The following is a 12,181-nucleotide window of genomic DNA, read 5'->3' as shown; positions in this document are numbered from 1 at the left end:
ATGTCACTGTACATTCAGATACACTGTTTGTAAAAAAAAGAAAATGATTCTCTTTAATGGATTACAGACATGTTTGTTTGTTGCATTGCTCTCAGAAGCAAGAAGGAGCAGTGCGGGCGGAGTCGGCGTTGACCAGCTCATCCTCGGCCCGGCCTCAGTAACTTTTAATAATCTTGAGTGGTCAGTGTGAGCCAGTGTGGCCCAAGGGTGGGACAGAGAGAAGGGGAGACATGAGAAGAATGAGAGGAGAGAGGGAGCAGAAGGTGTGATGGAGATCCACTGGCAGCTGCTGCAGTCCAGCAGGACCCCACCTGCTCCCATTAGTTTGGCTGGAGGCCGGGCTCCTAATGCCTCTGTTTATGCAACACGGTACTTATATTGACAGGGAACGGCCGGAGGGCTCCAGGCTGGACATATATGGATGAGAGCTAATGATCTACTATTGACTATATGATTGTTAAAATGCCCTCCAAGACCCTTTCTTTGCCTCTACAGGAAAAGGTCTATACTTGTACTTCATTTAACGTTGACTGGGACTTATTTAAAGTAAAAAGAAAAAAAAAAAAGAAACACATTAAATATAAGAATATATATATAAAAACATAAAAATGAAAAACAGGAATATACATTCCAAGGTAATTTCTGTGAAATTGTTTTGTAGAGAAAAAGGTTTTAAGAATGTATTGTACTTTTATTTTCATTGGTTTGTTTTTTTGCAAATAAAATTTTATGCTTACGTCCAGATCATTCTTTGGATGTTTTATTATTTTTATTTTTATTTTTTTGTCCTCTTGAGTTTTTGGCCACAACATATAGAATGTAAAGGAAAATGTAACGTTGCCCTTTTGACCACATGGGGGCGCTCCACCCACATAGACATACAGGTAGTTGCATGGCCTGAGACCTGAAGGTGAAGTAGCCTAGTTGAATAGCCTCATACACTTGGAGTAGGGGATTTTGATTCAATTTGGGAGAAGAGAGACATTACCAGTGGGCAGACAGCTGATAAAAAATTGCCAAATTGAAATATCCACCTCCTACACACACACACACACACACACACACACACACACACACACACACACACACACACACACACACAGAGACACTCCCATGTACTCCCACAGTGACTCAGATCACTGAATTTATGCAAACGATGCAACCGTTCGTAATCAGACAGACATTAACGGCTCAGTATGATTATAGTCACTTAGGCGATATGATGAGGCATGCTATCTGCTCTATTCCAGCAACATTCCTCTGTTCTCACAAATGGCTTTCTCTACTGCAACAAATCCATTAAGTTTACCATACAACCTAAAAAATCTGAATGGGACTATTTGAAGCTTACAGGGCTCCAAAAATCCCATTGAACTGTCAACTTTAACAATCCTATTGGACTGATTTTTAAATACAATATACTCTTGAATGGATTCTTAAGAGAATTTTCAAATTGATTCCCAGAGGGCATTTTGCCAAGGGTTTCCCAGGCCTCGGGCGTTTTTATCACTAGTGACACATATACAAAGCCACAGTAAGTATGATCTAATGGTTTGAATATCGTAATGTCGCTGCAACCCTTGCTCTCTTAATACAAACACTCTCTGGGGCTGCAATCTTTTCCATGCAGTTATAGATAATCTCATTAAAACTGATGTAACGTCACATTATTAGTATTTTTTTTATTCGTATGACCAATGCAGAGAGAAAAGGAAACATTAGGGAATGGCAACATTTTGAACTCCAGCAGAGATGATATGTTTTTGTACCACTTTTAATCACCCCCCCCCCCCCCCATACCCCCCCCCCCCCATTCTACTCTTGGTAGTGAGCTGGCTTGATGTTGGAGTGTATTTGCCCTGAGCACGCACACAGAGAGGCCATGAGGTAAGTGCTGTCCACACCACAGCTACATGAGGTCTGGATGAGGCAAGTGCTAATCTCCTGTGATCTATACGCCCTGCACCCCCTCTGATCTCATCAGACTAGCTGGGCTTTGACTAACAGACCAAACTATGAGGAGATAAACTTAACTGGAACACTGACTCCCTACACGGTTCTCCAAACTGTGACTCAAACAGTGCGACGTATGAGTGTGTATGTGTGTGTGTGGACGGGGGTGCGGGGCTGCGGGGTAGTCTGTCCTACCACTTTAAAGCCCTATATGGATGAATACATAATAAGTCCTACTCAACCCCATGTCTGTATATGTACAAGAAAAGGTGTGTTTGTCTGTTACAGTAACGCTCACAGTACTCTGCAGTCATTACCAGTATGTATACCAGTATGTCGATGTGTAATGTTGCAGTGAGAGTGAGTGTGCTGCTCTAAGCCCGTTATGTAATGGTGTTGGACTCTGTCCCAGTGGGGACACACCCTACCTGTCTGTGTGAGTGCAGAGTGATGAGAAGCAGGTCAGCACAGGCCTCTTCAACATGTTTGCTTTATTTTGCCTCAGATATGTTTGAGCAACTTACCTGAAACAACAAACTCTGCCCACAATGATCCAACATTTTGTCAAACTCTGTTTTGAAAGCAGGACTTTCCACTTTTTTGGTATTACCATCACTAAGCGGGTACTGTATGATCACAAACTGGAGGACAGGATGCATACTTGTGAATATACAAGCAAGAACACCTAGCTAATATTGGTTTAACACAGAAAAAAAATGAAGCACTGTATGTAGTTATTAATTATTTTAGCCATTAAAACACTTCTGTTTTCCTTGTAATCCTTAACAAGCTTTTAAAATGCACTTTCAATGAAAGTCCTCAGCCTTATCAAATCTAAGCAAACACTTTGCTACCCCCTGCACTTTTACCAAGGGCTTTGCAGATTCAATTTCTGTTACAGGCTGCGGGTGAGAGATCAGCTAATGTTTGGGCATCAAGCCAACCCCCCCAGAGTCTGCAGGGGGAGATAACTGAAGTGTGCTTGGTTCATGGAGGTTCCAGCTAACTGCTTAGCCAGACGAATTTCCCCAGACCCATTAATATAATGACAAACTAATGAGAAACACTCAAGGATTTATTCTGTTATAAATTAATTAGTGAATTATGTCTGGTAGTGATTAGATTTAGACATTATGTCTAATCTAATTTTCTATAACGTTATGCATTTCTATAACGTTATCTTTACCTTTTGGAAAAATAATAAACACATAAAGAGTGTAAGTGAAACAATTGAAGATGAGTATCTGCAGTGTAAAGCAATTGATGTGACATGAAAGCTAATAAGGACAGTGCCCGCTCTCATCCGCATGGCCTTGTGAAAATAAATGTGCGTAATTCGTGCGTAAAAAGCAAATAGACATGTAGGTCAAACACGTTAAGGGGATTTGTCTGATGCTCATTTGAGGTAAAATAAAGTTTACTTAGTTTCCCAAACTTCGGAAACATTTGGAGCGTGCTCTGATTGGTTCCTATAAGAGTCTACCGTGTCCTGATTGGTGTGTGAGCGGCTCCAGTGTTGTCATTCAGCGGCAGTCCCTCCTCTCGCACATCTGTAGCAGTCTCTCCAGCAGGCTGTTCCTGACGCGGCGGACGGACAGGAGAGCGATGACTTAAACTCGGACTTTTCCACGGCTATCAAACAAAAAACGAGCCCGTTTCAGTTCGTTGAGCGGATATATGGGAGTTGTTTTTGTCAATGAACTTGGGGCCTGACTTTCTTCAGAGAGCGGGGAAACATTTCGTCTTATTCGCAAGGAGAGTGGATCTGGAGGAAAGTTTAAATCCCTGCGCTGCCTGGTGGAAAGGTGAGAGACGGGTGCGCATTAGCTGACTTGAGTCTCATTTTGCTGTCTGTCAAGTTTATAAACGAGGAGACAGGGTGGATTAGATTAAGACATTACATATGAATTATAATTCTTTTGGCGTGCGTGCAGTTTTGCCATTCCGCTGTTCTGCACTGAACTGAAACGAGCAGCATGTCTGACAAGTGCTGCGCTGCGTAACCAGTTCAACCAGCTCTGCGGGGAGTTTCGACTGTTGCTTGACTGACTTCCAGGTAAACCGCTGACTAGGTTTACCGCACTTATAAAGAACCCGTGTAAAAGTCGTTTTCCATAATGGCTGGCATGAGCAATGTCCACATGAAAACCCTGGAGGACCTGACGCTGGACTCGGGCTACGGGGCGGGAGACTCCTGCAAGTCCCTCAGCCTGTCCTCCTCCAAGTCCAACTCGCAGGCCTTCATGACGGCCCCTCACCGGGGCAACTGGTGGTACTACTCCGGCTCCATGAACAGTAGGAACAACAGCTGGGACACGGTCAACACTGTCCTGCCTGAAGACCCCGAGGACATCTTCTCCAAGTGCCCCCGCTTACCAGAACTGGAAGAGTTCCCCTGGACCGAGGAGGAGGTGGCCAAGATCCTGCGTAAAGTGGCCGGGAGTGGGCACGCAAAAGGGGGACCTTCACCTGTGTTCTCCCCGGAGGCCGTGAGGCGCCTGTCCGCTCTGCTCCGCAGGGCCCTGATCCGCATCTCCAGAGAGGCCCAGCGGCTGAGCGTCATGCACTGCCGCTGTACGCGCTTCGAGGTGCAGAGTGCCATGAGGCTGGTGCTCAGCTGGTCCCTGGCCGACCACTGCGTCTCTGCGACGGTCAAGGCGATCTCCATGTACAGCATGAGCGCCGGGGAGCTCCTGAGGAAGGGCAAGTCCGCCCGCTGCGGCCTCTCCTTCTCCGTGGGACGTTTCTTCCGCTGGATGGTGGACACCCGCATCTCCGTGCGCATCCACGAGTACGCGGCCATCTGCCTGACCGCGTGCATGGAGGCTCTGGTGGAGGAGATAGGAGCCCGGGTGCTGATGGCCGAGAGGGGTCATCTAGGGCCGGATACGGGGTCAGCCTGCGCTCCCGTGACCGCAGAGGCCCTGGAGGGGGTGGTGAACAATGACGCGGAGCTGTGGGGGGTCCTGCAGCACTACGAGCACCTGATCTGCGGGAAGAACGCCAATGGTAAATATGATGCCCCCAGTCCCTTTTGCACTGAGATCTACATAATGTATAGCCTTGTTGTGTGTGTGTGTGTGGGTTGATGTACATGCCAGCTTGTGCATGTTTGTGTGTGTGGTGATGGAAGGCAAAATTCACCCCAAACTTTTCTGCTCTCCTCTGTCACAAGCTCTCTGGTCACCACTTTCCACTCCCTCACAACCCACGTGTGTGGAAAAGGTGAAATGTGGCCTAGCAGACCTGCAGCTGGATACAATGGCAGCTCTTTGTGCGTGAGCGTTTTGATGGATCCACTGCTAATTGGACTTGTCAGAATGGGAAAATAACAGTGCAGAGGCATCTGACCTGAACAAAGAAAGCATTTTCCCTCTGACCAAGGTCCTAAGAGGAAAAATGACCACTGGAATTAGAGTTGGACAGCAACATTTGATTTTGACGACTACTTGAGTCCTCACATGTCAGTCAGTTGTTATGCCTTTACTGTGGGTGCTAAACCAGGGTTGTGATTTGGGTGCAGTGAGCCTTCACGACCCAGTCAGAAGAGCCCAGGCAGGAGCCATGTCTGTTGACACAGCTCTCTGTTTACGGTGACTTCACCTCCTCTCATCCTCCTGCTGTGCTGGCTGCACTCCTTTGACTAAATCCTCCCCTTCTTCCATTTCCTCATCCCTCTCTCACTTATCCTCTTCCCCACTCCTTCTCTCCTGCTGTATACACAAATCCCCTTCACCCTCCCACCACCATCTTCATGTATCTCTCTCTCCTTTCTCTTCCTTTGTCCTTTTGCATCCTGCTCTCCTCTACCCATTTGTTTCCTCCATCCTCACATCCCCCCTCAATCAACTCTCTTTCTCATCCCTCTTCTTTGTCAAACCCTAGTAGACTCATTGCTCTCTGTCCAGCGTTGTATTGGCAGACCAGTGTTGAGTTGATGCATGGGCTTGTGTTGGGACAATGTAGCCAGCCTTTGTTTGTGGCCCACTACCAGCTCCCCGGAGCAGAGCTTTTTGCTGCAGCACAATAGCCTTTTGTTGTGTGATTGTGCAGCTTAGTCCAACGCAGGGGGAAAGAAAACAAATGCTGGGAAGCGCACACACACATGCAAAACTGAGCACACGAGCGGCAACATCCATGTACATACACACGAGAGAGAGAGAGAGAGAGAGAGAGAGAGAGAGAGAGAGAGAGAGAGAGAGAGAGAGAGAGAGAGAATATAACTGGACATAGCCATTGATGCATGGCTCCAATTAGAGGACTCATTATTGATCCAAGTTACGGTGTTATCATGCAGGAGCATCTTTCTGTACAATGATGGCATGCATGTGAAGAAGATGAGGGAGATTAATGCTGTCACACTGCCAAGTTTTTAAAGGTTTGAGATCAATCGGCAGTAAACACACACATAGTGTGTGCACGTATATTCTGCGTGTTGCTGTCACTGGTTTGATCAATGTTCATCACATCAGCAAGTATTCAGAACAGTCAAGTGCAATGCATTGGCCAGTCTGTTACCTGGCCGTGTGCTTAAGTTTTAAATACCTCCTAGCAAAAATAGAGTAAAAGAACAGCTTTTGTCCCGACCTGGTGTATTTAACCAGATGTCTGTTGGTCGGGTTTTGACTGGCCTATTTTGGTGAGTGCAGTCATTGGTTTGAGAAAGACCAGTGTGTGTAATAACAACAGACCATTATTCTGACCACCCCAGCTTTTTATAGGCCCACGACTGGGCCTGTGCAAGCCACACACCCCTCTACCACCTTACCACCTGACACCCCACACCCTAACCCCCGCTCTCAGCACCCCCCCCCCACCCTCCTCCACACACACTCTGCTGCTGAAGTTCCTCCTCTTTCCCCACAGCCACCACCAACCATCAGTATTCACAAAAGCAACGATCCACTTTCCGCTCCCAAACTCTTAGAACGAGAGTGTAGCATACTGATCAGCCGAAAGGGCACATTCTGATATATACGCCTCCCTTTCTCGTTTCTCTCTGTCTCTCTCTCTCTCTCTCTCGCTCTCTCTCGCTCTCTTTCTCAGGGGCAGGCCCACATCTGGAACTCTTTAAGGCAGAAATGACTTCTACGGCTCCAATAACAATTCTGAAAACTCCCTCTCCCTCCCTCTCTCCCTCTCTCTCTCACTCTCTCTCTCTCTCTTGGCTCTCTGTCTTTTCTTTGCCATTTTGTTCAAGTCCACTTCATCTTTATCTGTTTATTTCTTCTGGTCTACAGGGAGTGCATTAGAGGAACTCGGTGGTGATGTGCCAGGATCCTATTCATTACTCATGCACGCACTCTCACAAGCACAAACACACATACACACGTACGCACACACACATACACACACTGAAACCTATTTAGTCCTCTGAGTCTGCTTTCCATGTGTTCAGATGGCTACACAGCACTAGTTGATTTCACTACACAGTGCGGCTGTACAACGCAATCCATTTGTCATTCATTTCTCATCACAAGGAAATAGCATGAGTTAGCTCTTCCTGGTATAATTTGTATTGATAGGACTGCGGGGCATTTCAAAGTGCAGAGAGTAGTAGCTTTACTAATGGACAGTGGAAATGGCTTGTATATTTATTGATCTTTATGACTGGCATGCAGATGTCTGTTAAACTCTGGTCCAGCTGGCAGAATAGCGTTCCAATTCCTCGGCTGTGTGAGAGATGTGCGACTTTTACAATGATCTGTCAATCTTCTGATTTGGTATTGGCTCAGTATTTGCTTCCCAAGTAAGTTGCGGCAGCCTCATGGTTAGAGAAGCAGGCTTGTGGCTGGAGGGTCACTGGTCCAGTTAACTCTCAACAGCTTCAATCGAGCTTTGCAGTGGCCAACAGTGGAAGACTGTGGTTGTACAGAGCCGCTCCTAAGCTTGAATGTGTATAACTGTATGAATGTGAAGCTGCAGCATGTGCTGAAAAAGAGCATTCATGCTCAGCAAATCTTACCTGGATAAACAAGCTTTGATTTGGTCACATACTAAAAAAAAAAGAAAAGTCACTTCAGCTTCAGTTCCTGTTTATAAAGGTAGTAAAAGGGTTCTGACTAATGGGTTCGGGGTGCACTGAGTGAACACAGCATATGATTTGCTGCTTAGTATTTCCCTAAATATGTATTTAGCCCAGAAAGAGGCGTGGGAACAGTGGGCAGAAAGAGGCAGGGAGCGCGGCCCAGCACTGTGGTCACACAGATGGGAAAACCAGCACTCTGAAAATACACTCCCTGCTCCACAAACCTGGAGCAGGATCAAATACAGTTTTGGAAAACATATCAGGACATAAATATGATGGTGGAAGAGACTTAAGTTTGTCCTTGTTTGATGCGTGCATGGTAGACACGCTGCAGATTTGTTCAGCAGCATTTGGCCTCAATAATTCTGCGGATGAATTTAGGTTAACCTTGTGAGTCGTGCCAGCAGGTCAGTGTGTATAGAGTTAAGACTGTAAGTCATATAGCTTTAGTGGATAATAAGGGTTAATCCTTCATAACACACCGCAAAGTGTATATGTATGTGTGTGTGTGTGTGTGTGTGTGTGTGTGTGAGAGAGAGAGAGAGAGAGAGAGAGACAGAGAGAGAGAGTGTGATTGTGTGGGTGCATGCACAACTTAAGGCTATTGTGTTTTTGTATTCTGACAAACATTTTCATTCATTTGGGCGGAATGGGGGGGGGGGGGGGGGGGGGGGGGGGGGCGGGGGTGCTCATAGACTACACTAGATAGACAAGAGCACAAACACACACACACACACACACTGATGGTCCATGTCACTGTTTTTACTGGCTTCTTATCTGTTCCCAGCTGTGAAAACACTGACCCATCAGAGTGCTGGTGTGCACATGTATTTGAATGTGCTCATCTGTGGGTGCTTAAACCTACTCGTGTGTGTGTGTGTGTGTGTGCGTGTGTGTGTGTGTGTGTGTGTGTGTGTGTGTGTGTGTGTGTGTGTGTGTGTGTGTATAGACTATTCTTGGAAAAGCATGACTAATCCTTTTGGAGATATGAAACCACTAGTGTTGTGTGTTTGATCATTACAAAACCAAGACCAATTACACAAGTTCAGGAACTTCCCCTTGTTCATTCAAGATTAATTAACCCCCCCCCCCCCCCCCTTCAGCCAGGTCACTTAGTTGGGTGAAGTAAATAATAATCAGAGACAAATAAACTCCTGAACTAGTTAGTGGCCCTGTACGCTCCTCTGTGTGTAGACTCCCCTGGCCCTCATTACTTACTCCCCTCTCTCTTTTGATACTTTCCAGTCATTAGTTTCATCTTAAGCCATGCTCCTCCCATTACATTACAGCAGCATGAGTCATTCCTAACACTGTTTACAGTAAAGGGACAGACACGGAGGAAGTAGAGAAAGGTGGGGAGGACAGAGACTCGAGGGAGAGAGGCCAACGGACACAGATGGAGAGAGACACAGAATGCTACAGAAATAGCTGCAGCGACCTTGAAAGCATCCGTGCCTTTGCATCTTCATTTCCTCTTTGTAATCAGATTCTTTGAGCGCGGTGGCCGAAGTCTTTACTCTGTCAAGAGAATGAAAAGGAGAGCGCAGATTGGTACGGAGCATTGAGTGCATTACCAGAGGGTCCTGGCTCTTAACAAGCGGGATCAGTGCTGCAGAGGGCAGGTCGGGGCCGGAGCTGCAGGCCAGGTAGCTAATGGGGGAAGCAGGAAGACTGGAAGGCTGGAAGATGGCTGGAATCTTGGACCTGGCAGCTTAGTGCATTTTCCTGGATGGTAGCAATGGTTTTGCTGAAAGGAACTAAGGCTCTGTGCATCTCATCATCCCAGTGTGGAGTCTGGCTTAGAGACAGCACTGCCACATGCACCTGTGTTGGAGTAATAATTATATGGAAGTCTGAGTGTTAGGTGTCAAATGTCAAAGGTTAGGAGTTAAAGGTGAGGGGTGGTCATCCTGGCGTAGGGCGGGTCTTTCTCAATAGAAGAGTATGCAGAGCTGAGGATTAGTCACTTAGAGAAGGAGTTGGCATTTCTGCTATTTCCCCCGAAGCCCACAACAACTTGCTTCCCTATAGGGCCGTTAGCTGGGAGGAGAGATGGTGAAGAGCACCAGCTTTAACCCTAGGGTTGGGGTTGAGGAGCCATCTCGGTCCAGAGGATGATGGACTGGAAGTACAGTCCAATCAGCGCCAATCATGCGTCTCTTTGGACCATCTTGGCCTTGGTTACCACTGGTTACCAGAGCCTTCTTTGTCCTCCCTCTGCCCAGTTAACCAGTAGCCATAGCAACACAGGCCAGACAGGAAATCAGAGGCAGGACGGGAAGAGGGCCAGTAATGACACAACCCTGGGTTTAAAGTGTGACACAGTCTTGTGACAGAGTGCAGGAGAAAAGGTGATCTATCTTCACTGCCCAGATGGAGTGTGTGTGTGTGTGTGTGTGTGTGTGTGTGTGGGGGGGTGGGGGGTGGGGGGGGTGGGGGGGGTGAGAGGATGGAGAGATATCAAGGCCTTTCTTTGCATAACATTCAGTTATTCCTGAAGCTGATGCTTCTTTTCTCTCAAGGACTGACGTGCTGCTAGAGAAGAAAAGAAAAACACAGAGGTCTGCATGACCTTTATATATATCAGGGGTGGAAAGAAAATATCCTGCTCAAGTAGAAGTGCTGTTTGCAGAAATTTTACTGAGGTAGAAATACCATTACTGGTTAAAACTCGACTTAAGTAAAAGCAGCTAATTTATATTGTACTCAGAGTAAAAGTTACTGAGTTGCTTAAAAACATTGTTACATATGGTCTTTCCCATGCAATGCAAAAATGATGAGAGAATAGGGTTCAGTACACAATACAATACAACAAGTATTAGAGACTATGTGGAGCATTCTAAAAATAAGCTAATAATAATAAATTTATGACAAAAAAGCCACTCAATTATAGTAAGAAGAGTAATTTGTCCTTTGTTATGTCCATCCTTGACACAAACCAGGTGGAGTCAGTCACTGTATGAAAACTGTTATTTGTGCTAGAAAGCCTATCCATCTCACAGCTACACCACCCTCCTCTCACACTCTCGCTCACTTATTAAACTCAGAGAGATGACTTGATTGAGTGTTACAGGAATATAATTCACTAAGAAAAATTAATTCAGTCGTTTGATCTGATTGATTATGTGGCAGTGAAGCTCAGTTCCACCTTGCTTTTCAGTTCGCAGATCTCACATAAAATAAACTTCGTAGACAGCTTTGAATCTATGTCAAACCATAAAACCCTACTAAACTACTCCTTACCCCCTGAAAGATCAATGCCAACCATCACAGTTCTAATTGCTAATAGGCATTAGCTGGCATGCGTCAATTTCTCTGCATGCGTGCTCCAGTAAAGCTGAAGCCAGTTACTGTAGTCGATACACAACCATTTTGTGGGCGGCATGGTTGTAATATTTAATTACGCACACACAGATCAGATGGGCAAATGGGGGGGAAGTGAGGAGAGAGGGGATCAGGGAGTGTGCAATTTAAGTGGAAACAGATTTGTCTGACCAGGGATTGGATATAATAACCCCTTGCTGTGCTCTCTGGTGAAATCTGTTGGAGTCATACTGACTTGGCTGGATGGAGCGATAGAGAGATAGAGCGGTAGAGGGAGAGATGGAGTTGCAATCCCACATATCCTCTCACTGATTGGGATCTCTGTAGCCAGGTTGGCCAGAGCCAAATCACTGCAGCTGAGGAAAGGGTTGTGTGTGTGTGTGTGTGTGTGTGTGTGTGTGTGTGTGTGTGTGTGCATGTGTGTGTTGAAGTGTATGCATGTTATGTGTGCCAGCTCAAAGGAAGGGTTGTGATCGCTCCCATCAGCCGGCACTGAAAAAAAAAACAGGACAGCGCTTCTGTTGGATGTTCTTCAGCCAAGCTGAGGAAAGTGATGTTTTTCTCTCTCCTTTCAAGTCTAAACTGTTGTTTTTGTAAATGGGCAGAAAGAGGGAGCTTTTTGTGATGCTGTCAGTGACCTCTTTGTCCAGCGGAGTCAGAGCAGCAGTGTGTGGAGGCTGAATGGCAAAGCTCACATATTCTACACTGGAAAAGCAAACACACTCGTCTGTAGACTCACTGTTGTACACACGTCTCCCTCTTCCTCTATCCACCTTCCTCTTTCTCATTCATACATACAGGCACACACACACACACAAGCATGCACACAAACAGAGACACACTTTTACACAAATGATTTATGTTCACATCAGTTTG

The 12,181-nt window shown here is 46.1% G+C and overlaps 1 protein-coding gene across 1 annotated transcript in view; it reads left to right on the top strand.

Moving 5' to 3' along the window:
- The first annotated feature begins 3,548 nt into the window (after positions 1-3,548).
- Positions 3,549-12,181, top strand: part of abtb2b (ankyrin repeat and BTB (POZ) domain containing 2b) — a 47,967-nt gene continuing 39,334 nt past the window's right edge. Inside the window, exon 1 of the mRNA XM_071895136.2 lies at positions 3,549-4,962. Coding sequence (XP_071751237.1) covers positions 4,071-4,962 — 892 coding nt within the window. The 5' untranslated portion in view covers positions 3,549-4,070. The remainder of the gene's footprint in view (positions 4,963-12,181) is intronic.

This window comes from Centroberyx gerrardi, chromosome 4 (genome assembly GCF_048128805.1).
Source record: "Centroberyx gerrardi isolate f3 chromosome 4, fCenGer3.hap1.cur.20231027, whole genome shotgun sequence".
Taxonomy (NCBI): domain Eukaryota; kingdom Metazoa; phylum Chordata; class Actinopteri; order Beryciformes; family Berycidae; genus Centroberyx; species Centroberyx gerrardi.
Note: the sequence above shows the minus strand (reverse complement) of the source record. Positions and strands in the feature narration are given on the sequence as shown.